Source organism: Coccinella septempunctata, chromosome 6 (assembly GCF_907165205.1).
Source record: "Coccinella septempunctata chromosome 6, icCocSept1.1, whole genome shotgun sequence".
NCBI classification, from domain to species: Eukaryota; Metazoa; Arthropoda; class Insecta; order Coleoptera; family Coccinellidae; genus Coccinella; species Coccinella septempunctata.
Window position 1 is genome coordinate 19,360,286 of NC_058194.1, and position 18,962 is coordinate 19,379,247.

At 32.0% G+C, this 18,962-nt stretch overlaps 2 protein-coding genes across 3 annotated transcripts; one reads left to right on the top strand and one right to left on the bottom strand.

Annotated features, from left to right (window-relative positions):
- Window positions 1-161: 161 nt before the first annotated feature.
- LOC123314769 (protein NDUFAF4 homolog) lies at window positions 162-1,335 on the top strand. The gene is made up of 4 exons (XM_044900108.1): window positions 162-505; window positions 643-734; window positions 792-1,002; window positions 1,067-1,335. Exons 1-4 carry the CDS (start codon window positions 361-363, stop codon window positions 1,267-1,269), a joined length of 651 nt encoding a protein of 216 aa, XP_044756043.1. The 5' UTR covers window positions 162-360; the 3' UTR covers window positions 1,270-1,335.
- A 546-nt stretch (window positions 1,336-1,881) lies between these two features.
- Window positions 1,882-18,768, bottom strand: LOC123314851 (serine-protein kinase ATM). Of its 2 annotated transcripts, none has more exons than XM_044900239.1 (32): window positions 18,413-18,768; window positions 18,258-18,357; window positions 17,993-18,154; window positions 17,697-17,938; window positions 17,531-17,635; window positions 17,107-17,370; window positions 16,635-16,762; window positions 16,347-16,580; window positions 12,998-13,881; window positions 12,758-12,939; window positions 12,555-12,705; window positions 11,792-11,937; window positions 11,537-11,737; window positions 10,495-10,669; window positions 10,163-10,434; window positions 9,819-10,109; window positions 8,839-9,633; window positions 8,543-8,780; window positions 8,229-8,488; window positions 7,939-8,171; window positions 7,532-7,742; window positions 6,705-7,419; window positions 5,559-5,754; window positions 5,310-5,508; window positions 4,930-5,135; window positions 4,272-4,867; window positions 3,684-3,901; window positions 3,303-3,458; window positions 2,965-3,217; window positions 2,769-2,883; window positions 2,328-2,512; window positions 1,882-2,213 (listed from the first exon to the last, which is right to left on the bottom strand). In XM_044900239.1, exons 1-32 carry the CDS (start codon window positions 18,599-18,601, stop codon window positions 2,038-2,040), a joined length of 8,478 nt encoding a protein of 2,825 aa, XP_044756174.1. In that variant the 5' UTR covers window positions 18,602-18,768; the 3' UTR covers window positions 1,882-2,037. The 2 variants fall into 2 exon arrangements, with proteins under 2 accessions (XP_044756174.1, XP_044756173.1); XM_044900238.1 differs by having other exon boundaries at window positions 7,532-7,745.
- Between the last annotated feature and the right edge of the window lie 194 nt (window positions 18,769-18,962).

An 18,962-nucleotide genomic window follows, 5' to 3' on the forward strand; every position in this document is an offset into this window, starting at 1 on the left:
GAATGATCTATATGATTGAGCTTTCAATCAACAATTTATTGTGCATTATCGCTAGGTGAAGTTTTATAGTCTACGCCAATGATTTAAAGAATTTCAAGTGGAATATCAGATAAAAAAGTGAGGAAAAATGTGAACATAGACGTGAAGTCACACTTCATAGAAGAATTCAATCTGTCACTTAAATAACCTGAAAAAAAAGAAATTTTTGCCGATTTCTATTTTGAATTATATGTTAATTATACCTTAATCACGCCTGTTATTAGTTTTTTTGTTAATAACTAATTAGAATATAAACATTTTAAATCCTTATTTCTGTTTTTAATTATATTAAATTCATTTGATCTATTTAAAATTGAAATTATGGGTAAAGTAATATCACACATGAAACGTCCTTTTTTGAATTACAATATAGAAAGCAGAGCCCATAAAATAATTTCACAAAATAAGCCCATTCCTGCACCTCATCATAAAGTAGAACAATTGGAAATTGAACAAATTTTGAAAGGTGAGATGTACAAATGTGAGTAGATGTACTTTGAATACAAAACCAAAATGTATGTACGTATTATATAAGTGAATTGTAACTTCACTAAGCTTATATTTCAAGTGAGAAGCAATTCTATTCCTAACATTGTTTTGCAGAGAACTCGGCTGAATTTCAAGAAACATTACGTAAACATGAAGAGCTTAATAGGAACCTCAAAAAGGTTTTTGTCACATCAGAGTCAAAGATAGTAAGCCTTGCAATAGAGTTTTAATTAAGTCTGATAATGATTTTATAATCATTTCAGGAAAGTACAGGTAAACCTCAAAGACCTCTACCTACAGATAGGAGCTCATATTCAGAATCTACATTTGTTCCTGTTGAGCCAGTGTATGTTCCTAAAGGAAGGGTATCTTTAGTCAATGCTTTGAAGTTTATTACTGATCATCATGCTGATGCTTCAAAATGTAAGGTGGATTATATAGTTAAAGAATATTCTTTACCAGAAGCAACAGTAAGTAAGTAGCTTATTTGAAATATTTATGATATATTTTTCTTATGTGAAGTGGATTATTTTTTAAGGAAATATATTGAGGTACTGCAGGACTTTCGAAATCTACATACCAGATGATAAAAAAACAAAAGCTAAATTTGCTGGACCCACTATCAAGAGGCTGAAAGTAACAAAAGGACCTTCAAAACAGTTGACTTCAGGGAAAGGACCTTCAAAACAGTTGACTTCAGGGAATAAAAAGGAGGAAGATGTAAAAAAAATAGATAAATGAAGACAATTTTATGAAATTGTGTAGATGATATTGTTGAAATTAAATATTCCAGCTTAGGAAAATTAATCCTATATTGTTTCATTTAGACTGTATTTGCCGAAAATGAATTCAAGATAATGCTCATTTAGTCTCAATACATGAAGAATTTCAAATGAAATTCACGTTAAAACGTTACAGTAAGTTATCATTGAAAGTCAGATATTTGACTTTCTCAATTTTTTATAGAACTTTTCAAGCTCTATAATATAATTGTAATTAATCATTTTTCTCTTTCATAGTAGACTCTGCCAGAAAGGAACCTTCCTCATGAATCATTTTGTCACTTGGTAAACACTGCATGCAAATCTATTCAATATAAACTTCTTTCTGTATTTTTATTTTCCTCCTGAAGGGGGACCAATGAAGAACCGAAACTTTGCCAATCGATATTTGTATCTTAAATTGATCATCTGAAAATTCGCGATCTACATCCCTAGGCAAATGAGAATATTATCATATTATCAGCTTTCAAATCAAACATGAAAGATTTTGAACGTAATAAACAATAATGAGGATAAATTCAGATGCATTCATTGCCGTAAGGCACTATCACTTTTCAGTAATAAACAATCATTTCGATATAAAAATATGTAATCTCAAAAGTAATAATATCTCAAGAACACAATAACAATTAACACAAACACAACATTGATCAAAATCTACAAAAATATATCATTTATCAATTTTAACAATCTTTTCCTTATTATCATTATTGTACAATATTTTCTCTTACAAATATGCTTGCCAACCACAATATAGTTTAGACAGATTCGCTGGATCCATAGCTTGATGAACCAGTGCTGCTACTTGATGCTCTACACTCATGGGAGTTCCCTCCTCTATACCAAGTAGTTTTGCTTTCAACCTCATTAAGGCCCTTTGTGCAGTGGTGTTAACCGAAAAATCTAAAGACAATTGAATATTATTCAAATGATGTAACAAAAAAAAATTAAGTGATCCTTCAATCGAACAATATCAATTTGGGATTGAACAAAAAGTTTTGAATTGGGAAACCCTACCTGCTTCACAAGATTGGGGTGAAGTCCTAAAGTGTGTAGTATCATCAAGAGGATCACGCTGTCGTTTGTTAGCTTCTGCTACACTCACGGTCCAACTATACAAAGGATCATACAATAACACTTCTAATATGGCCATAATAGTTTGGTAGTTGTCCTTCATAATAGTCATAGTTTTCTCACACGATCTAAAATCAAATAATACATATAATGTACAAAGTGGTTATAATAATAATTACAATATTTGTATTGGACAAATCAAGAAGGTATACAAAAAGTTAACAATGTCAGATAACATTAGCTTAGAAGAGTCTCTATGTCAAACGTAATAATTGTTCAATCAGGTAATATTTATTCTTGATGAATACATTGAATAAATGTATTCCTTGAATGCTTGCCTTGTAGAGGTACATATAATAAGCATAGAAACAAGATATTACTCACTTTTTGAAAGCTCCTTCTACACCAGATACACCCATAGCATCAACAAAGTCTCTTGTGAGCCTAAAGGGCACCGTTTCCGGTGTTGGCAATGTTCTACCTTGTTCAAAAGCAATACCTGAAAAGGAATTCAAATTACTATCATTCCAGCTGGGTTGGAGTTTGAAATCAAAACGAATCAATATGATAAATCACTCACCAAAATCAATATGCACCAATTCTGCTGTAGTTTTATCTATCAAGATATTACTGACATGCCTATCCCCTATACCCAAAATATATCCCACCATACTTGTGGTGGCTGCACTGTGTATGAAGGCCCTTCTTCTCTCATACCAAACTGCAGGGTGCAAAAAATTTTCCTCAAAGAATTTATGGAATACAGGCTTAAAATTTTTACAAATTTTATTGAATACTTTCAATCTGTTTTCCGCACTAGTCTTCGCAGCATCCTAAAAATGATTCACACTTTACATTTGGAAGGTTTGAAAAAATTACATAAAACTATGTCATATCAGTTAAAACAGAACATCTTACATTAATTTCTACCCTACAAGTTGAGGGTCTTTTATCTTGAGGTCTGTACCTTTGATGGGCCCCTTCAATTTCCCCATCACCTGTGAGGTATGCACTAACAGGCATCGTATTTTTGGCCCACTCTAAAACTCCACTTCTCATTGAAAGTGGTACAATCTGAAAATTGAAGAAGGTTACACCTATTTACAATTAACTGTCAGCTGGTAAAGGGATACGATAATAAATATTTGTTGAATAGTGTCCCAAAGAAAGACTCTAGCATTTATTGAAGCACAGATACTTTAAATTCTAACCAATTGTTTTTAGTCCTCCACATTCACTTTTCATTTAATCTCTTTACTCAATAGAAAAAATCTGGCAATGTTACAACACAAAAGTTACCTTGTACGTCCTAATTTTCAAACCATAAGAATGTTTGTTAGCTGACAGCAAACTATTCATTATGGTGAAAACCTGTTGCATGACAGCATCTTGCCTAAGATCATCTTGGCCTTTAACCAGCTGCTCATAAGGATTTCCATCTGTTCCTATACATTTGATCTTCTTGGGTGCGTTCTTCCCTCCTACTAAGCTATACTGTGTTTCATAACTATATATTCCTGCAAAAAAATGTACTCGTAATTGAAAAATGTACTATTTGACATAAAAATAAAAACATCTGGTAACAGTATGAATAATTTGATGAATTCAACACCAAAATATATCCCTTAATTTTTGTAATCATCAGTTTTCCAAATTGTCTCACTATTTGCAAATTTACTGACATATTCACATCAAATAATATCCCAGGATACAGTTGAGATTGTTGGGTAAAAATCCACTCAGGCCCTCATGAAAATAGAACATTGAAAAATATAATTATGGTGACAGAATTTTGAGAGCCAAGCAAGTATTAATTGTGGAAGGGACCTATGTGCAGATTCCTCAAATTAAAACTACTAAATGAAAAAAAACTTTCATCAAACTTACCCACAATATCGTCATATTTTCCATTTTTTCGAATTTGTAAGTTATGAGTTAGCACCGCAACTGTAGGAAAATTTTTAATAGACGCAATTTTACTTCTCTTTGGTATTTCACACTTTCTGCTTTTTTCCTTTGATGCCATATAGGCAAGCTCAACCAATGCATCAGAAACAATTTCTAAACCAATTATTATACCCTTCAAAACTGGGTCATTCTTCAAGGACTTAATGATTTTTTTTGCTTCGGCAACTCTATCCTCATTTATAGATACTTTAGTTTTAATTTTACTGTAGTCAGAATCTTTTAGAGAGTTCGCCAGTGCTAAAATTATGGGTAGTGTATGATGTGGGTGTTCTCTTGCACATCTGTCAATTATTTCATTAGCTTTAAGAGAAAACATATCCCCAGTATTTTTGATTGCTATATGGGGAATGAGTTGAGGTAGGATAGTAAGAAATTTATAGGTTGGTATTTTTGGAATGTATCTTTCAATGAGTTCTTTGATGGAAGCACATGTTCTATTTTCCAAGAATAACGCCATTACTCTAAATATCTGCAAATGGCAGTTATCACTACATGCCAAGTTTTTCATATAATACCTGAAAATTTTTATTTTAAGTCATGAATCTAATAGAATATAAATAAATTATAAAAAACATACTTGAGGGCGATATGTAAAAAGTAATCTTTTTCCTTCTTTGTATTTTCAATTTCCGTATGGTCAATACTGCTTTGTTTCTCATGAAAAATTTTTGCAATTCTCTCTTCTGGTGTTGTTGCTTTTCGCAAATTTTTTATTGTCTCATTGGATTTATGTAAATTTTCGATTTTTTTCTGAAAAACATCTGACGCAATGTGTGCTGTAACCTGCAGGAATGGAATATTAGAAATGTCAAGAATGGGTTCAAAATATTTTGGAGTATAAGAGTATAACACTGTTATACTCTCGGTTGCTTAAGTTGAATAATGATTCATGCCTGTATTAATGTTTAAATGTACAAAATTGAAAGCAAGACAGGAAGAGAAAAACCATATTCCTACCTGTTGATACTGCCTATCTGCAAATTTTCCCAAAGTGTCGTAAGTATCATAAATAGATTTCCACTCATCTTTTGTTTTATCAGAATCTTTCATTAATACCAGTGATGGTTCCAAATAATTCTCGATTATGGTATTTGCATGTTCAGAGTAAGATTCGGCGCTCCACTTACCAACCAACTTCAGTGCTTCAGACTTTAATCTACAAAACATAGTTGATTATTTGAAAAATTTCCGTACAAGGAAGCGTACTTCGGATTAATCTCTTCATTTCCAGCTATTTTGTCGAGAATCCTTCTGCCAATAAGCTTGTTATTGCTTTCCCAACATAACTGGGCATCTTCCAAAAATATTCTGTTTTCTTCATTTTCGGTGAGCTTCGGAAGATTCCTTACGAAATTCAATGCGCGAATTCCAAAATGATTAATATTTTCTAATCTTGCTTTCTCTGAAAGAGAGCACATGCTATGAAAAACTCTCCAACCTGCGCATATAAGGTTGCTTTTACTAGAAATAAGAACTTGTAATAAAGTTGGACTTTAGTTAAAATCTCTCCTCATATTAAGACGAGTCTGCGATTTTGTTTTGGCTTCAAGTATTATTACAATTTTAATTTCGTTTCAAGATTCAGAAATTGTAGGAACCCTAAACTTTCCAGACAGTTTTTATCTTTTTTTTTTATTTCTAAAAACGATGCAGAACCGTGTGAAAACATCAGGAAATTGTAGATAACCAATTTTGTTCGTTAGTACCGATAAGCCCAACAAAGACATTTTCACCGGCGCTCTTCCCTAAGGTGGGATATATAAGAGGATCTCACTATATCCGTTATTTACTCTGTATTTATCATTATTATTCTTGATTCCGTATTCATTCTTGATTCTCAACTAGTGTTGAGCTGTTTGAGCGTTTATATTTTCTTTTCTTTTACATCAGTTGTTGCGAATAGCGTTTAAAAACGGGGTTGCGAGAGTGATTAGCGCCTTGTGCGACAGACTAATAATAATCTCTAAGAGCTTTAATAGACTTCATAGTCAGTGCTGTGACTTTAGAGGTAAGCCTCCGTCCCGTAGTGTTAATAACTTTGAACCTCATATTAAACCAACCTAGTTATGTCCTAGTTTTCACCCCTCCAGAACTAGTTTGACTAGCGGAGCGAAAGCCCCTGGGAAGACGAAAATGGAAAGGAGAAAAAACCCCTTCCTGTCTTCTCAACCTACTAGGAGTAGGCCAAGCGAAAGCCCCTGGGAAGTCCAAACCGAATATGATATGATACTTATGAAATGAAAAACGAAAATCTAGATAGAAGCTGATTTTAGATTATGAGAGGGGCTTATGTCGAAATATAATTCAGGATGGCAAATATTCCAAAAAACACCTTCACAGGATTCAACATACCTGATAACTTCAGGGCAAAATCAATGAGATGATCTTTATAGAATGTTACATCTTCGAATTCTTGTAGAAAATCACTCAGAATAATCATTCTTTGAGTGATTATTGGTTCCACATAAATAAATCTTTTATCAATTTCATCTTGATGATGCCATTTTTTTATGACGATATTCAAATCTTCTGTATTTGAAGAAGCATTCAAGAATTCCTCTATTTCATTGAAACTCTGCAGGTAAGCAAGAATACCATACAGATTACTGCTACTTTCCAAACTGGTATGTTTCAGTTTTCCTACAACTGAGAGTCGAGCACTCTCTATATGCTCCATGACGCTGAAAACATCTCTTTCGTGCACTGCCTTCAAAATGAGATATTTGTACTTTTCCATCTCGTGGTTGAATGAAACCTTTTTCTTATCAACTGATTTTCTCATTTCTGGTAGGGTCCATTTACCTAAACGCCACATGCATTCATAATCAGGTGCGATTAGTGAATCGTTGCACATTAATGAAGTTTCATATAATCCACAGTGCTTCAGACTATCAATTAGCATGTCTTTAGATGTTGGAACATCGCGGGATATTTGAAGGTTCTGATACAATATTGCTTGATCCCACATTCCAACATCTTTGAAATGTTCTATTCTAAGTTGAGGATTTAATAGCAAAGATGTTCCACATCCCTGAAGTGAATCTTCGTCTCCAATTGCTTTATATGACTTAAAAAAAATACAGAATATTAATCATCAGATATCAATTGAGACTACATGGTTTTGAAGAGACGTTAGAGGAGTTATTAAATGATAAAATATTTAAGGAACTGTTACTCACTGATCTTAATATATTGAGTACAGCCAACGATAGTTCTCCTTCATCCGATTCATGAATAAGATCCAATATAGAACTTTTGAATGAATAAGAATCTATTGTTTCAACTTTGGAATGACACCAAATCTCTGTATACAACAATGAAGTGAAGTATGCACTACAGTATTGAGCAGCTTTTGCAATTTTCAAGTAATCTAAGTCAAAATCTTCTGCTCTTCTGAAAAAAATACGTATTTTTACAATAACTCAAGATGTTACCAAAAAAGTTCATAAAATATAGAAATGCTTAAAGTACAGAAATATTAAGAACTTTTTTATGTGCAAATATAAATAGTGAACTTGTTTACATTGCTCCCACCTTATAATGGAAGAGACAATAGATAATCCGATTTTCCGCTAGTTTTACTTACGTCTCTTGTTTTAAATTGCTTCTGTTCACTCTTACAAAATGAACAACACTCAACATCACCTTTACTGCTTTTTTATTGAGAACTATGAGGTTCTGCTTATTATTTGTCATAATAGCAGTCCAATGTCCTTCGAAAAACTTGTTTATTTTTTTTGTTATTATGGTATTAATGTTGTTATTTAAACTGACCAGAAGATAAACTAACGAGGGTAGTAATGCTTCACAGAATGCAATCTACAAGAAAAAAAGATATGTAATGACTCTGGAAGATACTAGTAGTTTTTTACTCACCTTCAATTCACAAATTGGTATTAATTTGGGAATATAACAATCGGATATAGTTTGTAATATTTTGCAAAGTAAATTTTTTATCCACTCATCATACTCGACAGATTCTTCTGGGCACCATAAATGATTCAAATCAATTTGAGACAACAATTGATCCATGCTCTTTTTCAAACTCGGAATAAAGGATTTAGGCTTCTTACCAATGAGAAACGGGGTGAAATACTCATTGGGTAATGGACCATACCCATAATCATTCCCTGATTCTGGGAGGATGAAATCAATGCATAACTCAAGATGAAGAATTTATCCCAACTCACCTAATGCCTTTCTTCCTTCTGAAGTATTAAGAGCGCTGAATAAAATTTCCATTGATGGACAAATAAGTTGAATGTTGTCATCGATAAGATACATATTCAACAAGGATATGACTTGTCCGGTAAAAAATTCTTGAGGAGTAGAATTTTCAAAAAATAATTGTTTTTCTGGTTTAACTATTAAAGTCATCAAATCTGATGGGCCCAATTCTCCTAGACATTTCAAAGCTTCCATACTCACCTAAAAATAAAAAGATTGGGTAAAAATGAGATATGAGAAATGTGTGATTTTCACTTACGCCTTTGTCCTTGGAGAGGCATAAGTCAACCAAAAGACTAACCATCTGGTGTAGTAAACTGTTCTCACAATCTTCAGAAAAACCATTGAGTTTACTAAGATCCCTATATAAGTTTTTCAGTTGTCTTTTCAGAGTGAATAAGTACATTTTCAAGTTTTTCAGAGTATCTATTTTAGATGAACAATCTTTATTGGTGTAACCATTATCAACGAAATTTTGAATCTCCTTTTTGAGGGAAATTTCATCATCAACTTTCTTCAATTTAGATTGAACCTCAGATAGTTCCAATAACAAATGGTGTTCTGGTAAATTATCCATACATTTGATGATATCTTCAAAGATTCCTATGTGATCGTTAATCAAATATTTAACGAGATCTAATGTTAGATCAGTCAGTAAATCATTCTTCCCATCTATGATAATATTGATGAATATTGTGACTATTGGTATGAAACTTTTTCGCATAATCTCAGGGAATGTAATCAGAGTATCCAAACATGTTTTGAAATATTTAACAGCACTTGCCCTGAGCTCTAAAAATTCAGAATTGTTCTTGATGATTCTGATTAGTACATAACAAATATCTCTTATGAAATATTCTCTTGCATCTGATGAGCTGAAGTACTGCATGCACATATCATTTAATATAGTGTACTGATGAAAAGCTAATAATTTGTCATTCAGAGCTAAGGAATTATGTATTTTTATATTTAGCTTCATCATTATATTCTGAAGTTTATTCACTTTCTCTGTGAGTAAATGAAGCACCAAAGGTTGTCCATGGCAAACTTTATCCTAGAAATATTCAGGACTTCAATTGAATAATTACTAGGGACTAAATGAATTTTATACAACTGGATGAAAATGAGAAACAAATTAGGAAAAAAATGGGTTTTCTAGCCTACTAGAATATTTCATTCTACTAGGTTATAAAGTTAATTATAAATTATTTACCCAATTTTAGTAGAAGAGTAGCTTACCTTAATTACATCGATCACTTCACAAAAGTCTCTCAGTGTAATATTCTGTTCAACAGATTTTGGAAGAATTAAAAGTATATCAAATTTTTTTGATATATCGTCCTGATCTTTAACAGCTGACAATAAATTGTATAGTATTTCATCAATTTTTGCTGCAAAATTCAACAAGAATTCTTGGCGTCCACAGTGTTCCATAAGACAAATGAATAAATTATTATTCTCAAAATCAATTTGAGAAAACTCGGCAATATTGGACACTAGACCTCTAACACATAAAGTGGAAAAACATTCCTGGAAAAATTATAGTTATAAAACATCATAAAAAAATAACTACAATCAATTACTTCTAAAATAACAGTCAAAGTTTTTCCAGTGGATTCTACAATACTTAGTTCCTTCCTATTTTCAATCAAATATGGCAAAATTTCATTCATATTCTTTTCATAAAAGTCTTTCATATTGTCGCAACCAAATAGAGAAAAAAGAAAATCATCCAGACCGAGATCTTCATTTAACCATCTCCTTAAAATACCATTTGAATATTTCTCCAATAATACTGATTCATTTTTCAAATTCAAATATTGTGAAATCATCTTGAGTACTTTGGGAAAACAGTCTGAAACAAAACCAATCGTAAATGAATTGGAAGATGTTCGATGTCAGAAGAACATTCTACCTAGTCGACGTTTATAAATTATTTTGAAAAGAACAAACAAAGCATTTTCTCTCCATTGGTGACTCGTTATTACTATTGAACTCAAGACATGTAATGCACTGGCAGATCTTGAAACAATTTCATCTATTTGTCTTTCGTTGGTCAAGTTCCCTTCTACTTCAAAAATTTTGTCACTCTGAAAAACACGAGGAATTTTATTTTGAACTAGAGAATCCGGGAGATGTTGTCCTATCTATAAAATAAATGCAATTTCAAATGAAATTTAGAGTTAAATATTTCCATATACGAAAAAAATAACAATACCCAAGCTATAGAAAATTTTCATTTAAAATCACAAGCAACTTCAAACTTCGGTTGAACTCGAAATTAATGAAAGAACAATGTATGACGGGCCTACGTGTAGAACCATTCTGAACCCCACACGAAAACATATATACAAAAATTTATCATAATGTTTAACCCTAATCAATGAACAAAAATTCGATAAAAACCTCAACTTCCGCTAAAAAAAAAAATTTATACCTCCACCGTAACAGCCTGGCTCGATTCTGAATCAAAATAGTCCTAATAAAATTCAATTAAAATCGCCAAATGTTCGAAAAGTTGAATTACACCCACACACCAATCAAAAATCGTTCCAGCCCTTTAAGAAAAAATCCAATAGCTCGACTGCAACGCCATTTATCTGGATTGATTGTGAATCTAAACTATATGGGGCCTCACTCAAAGCAACAAAAAACAGACAACAAAGTTCAGAGCATGCCATTTGATAAAATTGAGTTAATGACAGTTTTTAAAGGTAATTTTTGAAAAATTGCAGTGTCCTTCTGACCAACTGTAGAGTGATTTGAAAATGATGAATATGAATATGATATAAAAATTGCGTATGCTCAATTGAAAATGCAGGGTGGTTTCGTATTTCACCACTTTCAGGCCACCCTAACAAGTCAAAAATAAATTCAGCTTACGCGCTAACTAGAGTCACTGTTGACTCACCCTGTAAGATGAAGAATAAAGATTTAATTCGAAATGAAAAAGTTACCTTATCACAAATATTTTGGAAAACAATTTCCTGTAAATGAATATCCTCAATTTTCTTTCTGGACGATGATACTTCGAAAAATCTTATGATATTCTGTATAGCAGCAAATCTGACTTCCAGGTAGTCATTACACAAAAATTCAGGTAATTTCAAAACCACTTCACTGCCACTCCATTTGGCGAAGTCATGGTTTGTATCAATCTAAAAAAAAAAAAAATTAGAAAGAAGAAAACGCTTCGTGGTAGAGTTATTTACTTCATATAATTTTCCTATGCAATTCACTAAAATAACACTATATGCAGGACCATAACGTTTATGTTCCATGTAAAATGGAAAAAGCATATCCATCATGTCATCTTTTGATTGTTTTGAACCATCATTTGCAACATTAGTGGAAAAATCTGAAACCATAATAAATAAAAAAGTTTTGTCTATAAGAATTACTACCAAATAGTGGGCTGATTTGCTTGGTTAATTCTTGATAGTTCGAAAATATCAATGTTCAACATTTTTTTAGGAAGAGTTCTTTATAATAGGAGTTGAATAATTTAAATTTTTGAGGACATTGCAAGTCGAAATTAAAGATAAATTTGCAAAAAATATATCTAGTTCATATTTCAATGTCTTCTACAATTATATCATTCTGAATAATATAAGTTGATATTTTTATATCAAACTACATTTGTTTATCCAATATGGTCAAGAGAAATCAATTGAGATACATGGTACATAATATCTCATAATTCTTGACAGTAACCCAACCCCTGAATCATAAAAAGGATAACGCCTTATAAATTAGAGTAGACAAGTAATATGCAGAATTAATTCAGATACATAATATCCATTGCTCTAAAAATCAACAAATGTTCAATTTAGACTGTAACATTTCTTGATTTTATATCAATAGATGTTATGTATTTGAACTAATGTGGTGTATGATTTAGATGCCTTAATTTATGAAAGCGTTATTCTTTTTATTATATGGAAAAGATTATTATTTCTAAATCTGAACACTCACAGTGTATAAACTCCAAAATATTTTTGGCACAAGAATAGTATCGATATCTAGTTGTGCACAAATTGTATAGAAGCATCAATACTGCTGCTATTCTTTGCTCTCCCAAATCTTCTATCTTACTTTTGGCAGTACTCTCCAGAAATATAAAAGGCTTGAAAAAATTGATTTTAGAGGAACATACTGGTTAATATAAATCAGCTTACCAAATCACAATTTGAATATTCATCAACGCCGTATTCTAATTTTACCAGGGCATCAAACACAAATTTCTGATTAGGTGTGGCAAATTTCCGCAGCCCACAAGAAAACATGACCAAAACCTTTATGACATTCTTCCTTAAATTCAATAACGGTGTTCTCAATTCTTTAAAATCTACTTTTTTCTCTGCAATAAAACGAGTCCTATTGATAAACAGTAATAGAATGATGGTTTGAATATTCACCTCTGTCTTGTTCTAAAAGGAGAGTAAAGAAGGTCTTAAGTAAGTCTGTCGTTATTATCCTCCTAATTTTTTCATCAAGATAAGAACTTGAAGAATCCGAAAATATTTCACAGAAACAAATCATGCATTCATTCAATGTAGAAATGATAACATCATCAAAATTTTTATCATTGAAGCAAATAGACAAAGTGTCATTTATTTTATCCAATAATGATACCATAATTTCTAATAAAATATTTTGGTCCAGACCAGTTTCTTCGATCAGTTGGAAATCAAGTAAATAATTCAGAATATTCTTTATAAGTGCAGTAATATTTAAATAATGCTTCAACTTTTTTATACTATTGCAAGAATCAGATGATTTTACCAACGTTTTCAGTGAATTCTTCAAAAAAATACATAAGGCATCTTGTAAAGTAACTTTCCTCAGCTTGTTTTCAACTATATTGAGTTGTTTTTCATTTTCATGTGATGTAAGAGAGGTTTCAAAACCAAGCTTCAGATAAATATCTGCAATTTCTTTAAAAGGTTGTTCTTCACTTTTCATCTCATTAACTTCTCTTTCTTGTATGGAAGTAGGCCACTTATTAGCAACCAGGCCAACGAGAATTTTTGCAGTAATATTTTTGGAAAGATAATTATAATCTTCGACAGTATTCTTGCTGAGAATCCATTTAATCAGTAGTTCATTCTGAGTTCTAGTTTGAGAGAAATTCAACCGATCAAAAGTTGTAGCTAAAGTTGTCAAATTATGTTCTGTTACATCCAAAACTTCAGAAATGTATGTTTGAATTATGTTTTCTGAACTGATATTGTATGCACCTATAACAAGCCTCTGAAGTAGATTATGCAAACTGGGATCATTTTGATTCAATCCAAACGTCCTAGAAATTAAATGTAAGAAGAAAAAACATCAAATTAGGATGAGTAACCAAGCATATTATGATAGACATAGACGTCTGTAGTGAAAGCCAATAACATGAAAAATACAACCACAACGATCTGCAAATTTATGTCTGCAATGTAATATGCAGAAAATTTGATTAGGAAGATCATGTGAATGTATTATCTCATTGAATAAAAGTTATTTTGTATGAGAACCCAGGGCAGGAGGGGAGAACTGTTGATAACTACAGTAGGTCTATTATAGGTACTACTACTATCTCGGATTGATTTCAGCAAGCGCAATCAAGAGGAAGTCTTGCAAAAAATAATTTCAAAAAAGTAGGTGGGCATTACATACATCTGAATTAAATCAACCCTAGCTACATATAAAAAGTAAAGAGATTTCAGGGGTGGTCAAATGTTTTTGCGAGGCTTTCGCTAAAGACGACTATGCTAAGTCAGAGTAGTCAAGATTAGCCACAAGCCAATTGCATAATAATTAAGTTTCCCTCCAAACAGAAAATCATAGGGACAAACCTATAATTTATAGTGTTTCACACAAAGTATCCCCTAGAATTATCAAGAGAACCGTATGAGATTTTTTGTGAATATTTGTGAATCATAACGATTGACAAAGATCTATTCAGTTGAATAGATATTTTAGCTGAAATATTCTTATCTCATTCGTATCGGTACTAGGTACCTCCGGTTATAACTGAAGTTGAGTCTAACTTTGTTATTTCAAATGGGACACTCTACATTTTATTACATTTTGGGATTCTCAATTATTTTTATTTATTTGATACCAAATCTTGAGGTTCTGGAGATATTCATTCATTTGTCTCAAATTTTACGTGAATATGATGAAAGAATTTTTGAAACTTGAAAATTTTCTTTCTCTTATATTGATTTCCAGCAGGTACTCTTATTAATATTAGTCCGGTTGTACTTTGAACAAAGATGAGATGATATCTGTTCATTATTCTTTAGGTTAATTATCTACAGGGTGGGCAAAATTCGTTGTCTACTGATGAGGGGCTCTCGAAAACTGCAAGAGCTAGAAGAAAATGAAGACACATTTTCGAGTTCTTTTTCAGAGTAACAAAGAATGGTAAAAAACCGTAGCCTTCTACAATTCTTCGTTTTTGAGTTATTGGCAAAAAATTAGATTTTGACGATTTCGAAAAGTTCTCATAACTTTTTTGTCTTTGAAGTTACAAATCTAAATCTTGAACCTTCTGCAAGCACTTTTTTACGTAGAATCCACTGACGAGCTCAAAATATTTTTTCACTTCGAAACATTAGGCGCACTTTCGTTTATAGTTTGTTATTTTTGAATTAGAAAAAACTCTTTTGCCAGTAGATTCTACGTATAAGAGTGTTTAAGTTTAAGATTTGTAACTTCAAAGACAAAAAAGGTATGAGAACTTTTCGAAATCGTCAGAATCTCATTTTTTGCTAATAACGCAAAAACGAAGAATCGTAGCAGGATACGGTTCACCATTCAATTGTTCCTCTGAAAAAGAGCCCGGAAATGTGTCATTTTTTTCTAGCTCTAATACTTCTCGAGATCCCCTCAGTAGACAACGAATTTCGGCCACCCTGTACATAATATTGAAAAATTAACCAAATTCTATTTAATTTACACATTGCCAGCGAACCAACAGGTACTCTTTTGTATTGTAACGAACCTAGTTCGGACCTATTTCCTCGTTCGTTGGTGAACTGTGACGCGCGAGACCTAGAAGGCTCTAGCTAGGAGGTAGTCAGAAAATAAATGAGCGACGCACCGGAAGAGATAGCGGCAATCGGCGAACGAGCGGAAATAAATCTAGTGGTGCAATTGGCTATTTCCTCAGATCTCAAATATATTGATAATTATTTTTCACGTGATGGATAAAGTATAGAAAAATGTTAACGTAAATAATTTTCAATTCGATTTTAGAATTTTAGGAAAACTGGAAATTGTGTGATTGGATTAGATAATTCTTTGTTGTATATAAACAAGTAGTAATGTATTTTTAAGTATTAATAAATTCATTAAAAGAACTAACTAACAACAGTATAAATTACCTGCACTATACACACATTGCCGAACATACCTATTTATCACCAATATGTTTTCGAAAAGTCCAGATTAAAGAATGATACACTAACTTTATTCCCAGATTTATGATGAATATTTTCTATTTTGTATGAAAATTTTACTGAAATGCCACTATGATTTTCCTTGGGTTACATAAAGCAAAGAACACATACATATAGGAAGCCCATGAATGTCACAATCTAACAATATTAGCGCCAATTTATCACTATCAATACTTTACTTACAAATTTTTTGACACTTTTTAAACTTTGAATTTGCTACAACTCTTACAGATCCTTCTCATCATATATGTTTATTTTCTTTGCCTGAAGCTTTATCTTAGTTCAAAATTCCGAGTTTCAATATTTCCTAGCTCACCTCAAGGCTGTATCTCTAATGATACTCCAAGTATTCTGAATCTCTGGATTTTCACCCAGTCCTAGTGAAGACTGAATATTTTCAAGTAGGACTAAACAGTTGTAGATGTGATGCGCTAAGGAACTATCCTTACATTCCACTTGTAATTTCGATAAAATTTGTAGAAGTGATGAAAATTGTGATGTATTAAGAATGTCTGATTGTATTTTGAGTAACATACACATTACATTTAACCTGAAAAAATTGACTGAGAACTGTCTTATACTTAAAAATAGCTTGAAAACTCACCATGGCCATTTTTGACTCATTTCAATTGAAGTTATAAGATCGGTTATAGGTGATTCCATTTTCAGTTTTTTAGTCCTATCCCTCTCTTCAAATGATCCTTGTTCTGATCGGCTTTGAGTCATTTCCATCTGCAATAAAAAGCCATCTATATTCCACTACAGCTAAGAAACTCTAAAAAACCGCCTCATTATTACATGCAGCTATTTGGCATGGGTGGGTAGCATAAATTTTTTTAACTTAGTGTTTTTGAGGATATTCAAGTTTTTTTATATAATTCTTATTCAGACCCGTTTGCCCCCTTGCTATACCTACTGCTTAACCATCACAATAATCAAGTATGTCTAGTCCTTCCTGATAGATGGCGCTCTAAAGAATTAAGCCACCATACATTTTTAAGACTTGAGCATTCAATAACTCTGATTAACAAAATGAGAGTATATAAAATTAGATGCCAAAAAAGAGGTCTGCTTACATGTCTTATTGATTCTGCAAAAAGCCTAGCAAAATCCTTCTGCAGATATTTGATTTCTTTTTTGCTACAAATAGGCATTGTATTGGCACAATGTGAATGGAACTTGGAGCAATGAGTAATATCTTCGTAACATTTTCTATATATTGATTTCATACATTGATTCCATTTTTCCCAGGAATATGCATAAGCACCTGAGTGGCCTTCAGGTATACTTCTTGGATGATGCAATGAAAATTGGAGTAAAAGATATTTCACCAATTTTAGCTGAAAAAAATTAGTTGATTATCAATCAACTCATTATGGTGAATTATCCAAAACGATAACAAAATCACAAAAATTGTGATATGAAATGAAGATGCAAATTTTTTTTTCCATTCTCAATTCCTTAAACGAACATAATAATATGCCAAGGCTCATAACCTACTTTCATTCCATCATTTCTAGGGTTTTGAATCTCATATAATCCAATTAAAGAATGGAATGAATCTTCTCCAAGTTTACAACAAGATGATCGGCTATCTTTAGCTGTCTGAAATAGAGTGTTATGGATAATTGATAATGTAAACCATCATTTCTCATTTGAAACTCACATGTAAAGTAAAGTGATACATTATTTCGACAATAGCAATTTGAATAGGTCTTGTAGAATTAATGTTGACGCTATTACATAGTTGTGAAATGAAAGGGAACTGTTCTCTCAATAATTCAATAGAAAAGCCATGAAGGGGTCCATATTTTATATAATGGGAAAGAGAATTCAATAAATCTTTCGAAATATTTCCATTACTTTCTGCGTCATTTTTATATCTATTCTTGATTCTTTTATATATGACTAAAAAAATATTACTATACTATTATCTTGGGTAATTGTTAATAATGTAGTCACCATTCCAATCAGAAATTTCTATGTGGGATCGAATATATTCATTAGGTAACATTATGCTTTGTAGAGCATTCAAATAATGTATAATACAAAATTGACTCAATGTATCACTTTCCAAACACTGGCTGATGCAGCTAACTATAGTGTCCACACTATAGTCTCGCCCTGTATAATAAAAACAAATTCAATTGAAGGAATATTCATAGAAATTCATTCAAAAAGCATTTAAATGAAAAACTGTTATGAAATACTATGATCAATGACTTTCCTTCTGAAATGGTTAGTTTCACAATTTCACAAAACAAGCTTCCATTTGGCTGAGAAAAAGTTCCTTTCTTTCGTTTATCTTCAAAAGCTTTGTCAGCTTCCTGCAAATAAATGAAGTATTTTCAATCTCCTTCGGAGTTAATCAGGAATAATCACCTTTAAAAGATATTTATGCACAGAACTAATAAGCAGTGTCCAATATTTTTTTCCGTTTTGGTTACAATTTTTAACTGTTTCATCAGTTCGTACTGTCTGTAAAAAATTAGAAGAAGCCTTTTTACGATCAGTTATTTTATTGGATGTCAATTCTTCACAAAGACTCTCTATTTTGAATAACAAAGCCATAATTGAGCTCTTCACAAGATAGTTTTTCAAAATCAATGTGAATTATTTCACCATTATACACTTTATATATACTTTAATCGAACTTTACAGGTAATATTCAGTATAATAGAATATAATCTTCAAACTTGATTTTAAAGTAATCTCTGATGAGGTTACGAATTTGGCGGCATAATAGTCGTATTCGGGTTCGGCTTTCTGACAGTCCGAGAATTGTTCTAGGACTGCGCAAAACTCTTGCGCCCTAGTATTAAATCCTCTGCGCAGTTCTAGAACCATCCTCGGACCGTCCAAAAGCCGAACCCGAATACAGCTAATCTTTCTGCAGTTTCTGCGGTTCTGTAGCCTGGGTCTTGTCAAAGAG

What these genes read in the sequence shown, in the direction of transcription:
- LOC123314769 (XM_044900108.1), top strand. Translation starts at nt 361, where the DNA reads ATGGGTAAAGTAATATCACACATGAAACGTCCTTTTTTGAATTACAAT. An exon ending in AATTGAACAAATTTTGAAAG is followed by an intron (nt 506 to 642) that starts GTGAGATGTACA and finishes ATTGTTTTGCAG; the next exon opens with AGAACTCGGCTGAATTTCAA. An exon ending in TCACATCAGAGTCAAAGATA is followed by an intron (nt 735 to 791) that starts GTAAGCCTTGCA and finishes TAATCATTTCAG; the next exon opens with GAAAGTACAGGTAAACCTCA.
- LOC123314851 (XM_044900238.1), bottom strand. Translation starts at nt 18,601, where the DNA reads ATGGCTTTGTTATTCAAAATAGAGAGTCTTTGTGAAGAATTGACATCC. An exon ending in ATGAGTCAAAAATGGCCATG is followed by an intron (nt 16,581 to 16,634) that starts GTGAGTTTTCAA and finishes CAATTTTTTCAG; the next exon opens with GTTAAATGTAATGTGTATGT. An exon ending in CTTGTAGGGTAGAAATTAAT is followed by an intron (nt 3,218 to 3,302) that starts GTAAGATGTTCT and finishes AATCATTTTTAG; the next exon opens with GATGCTGCGAAGACTAGTGC.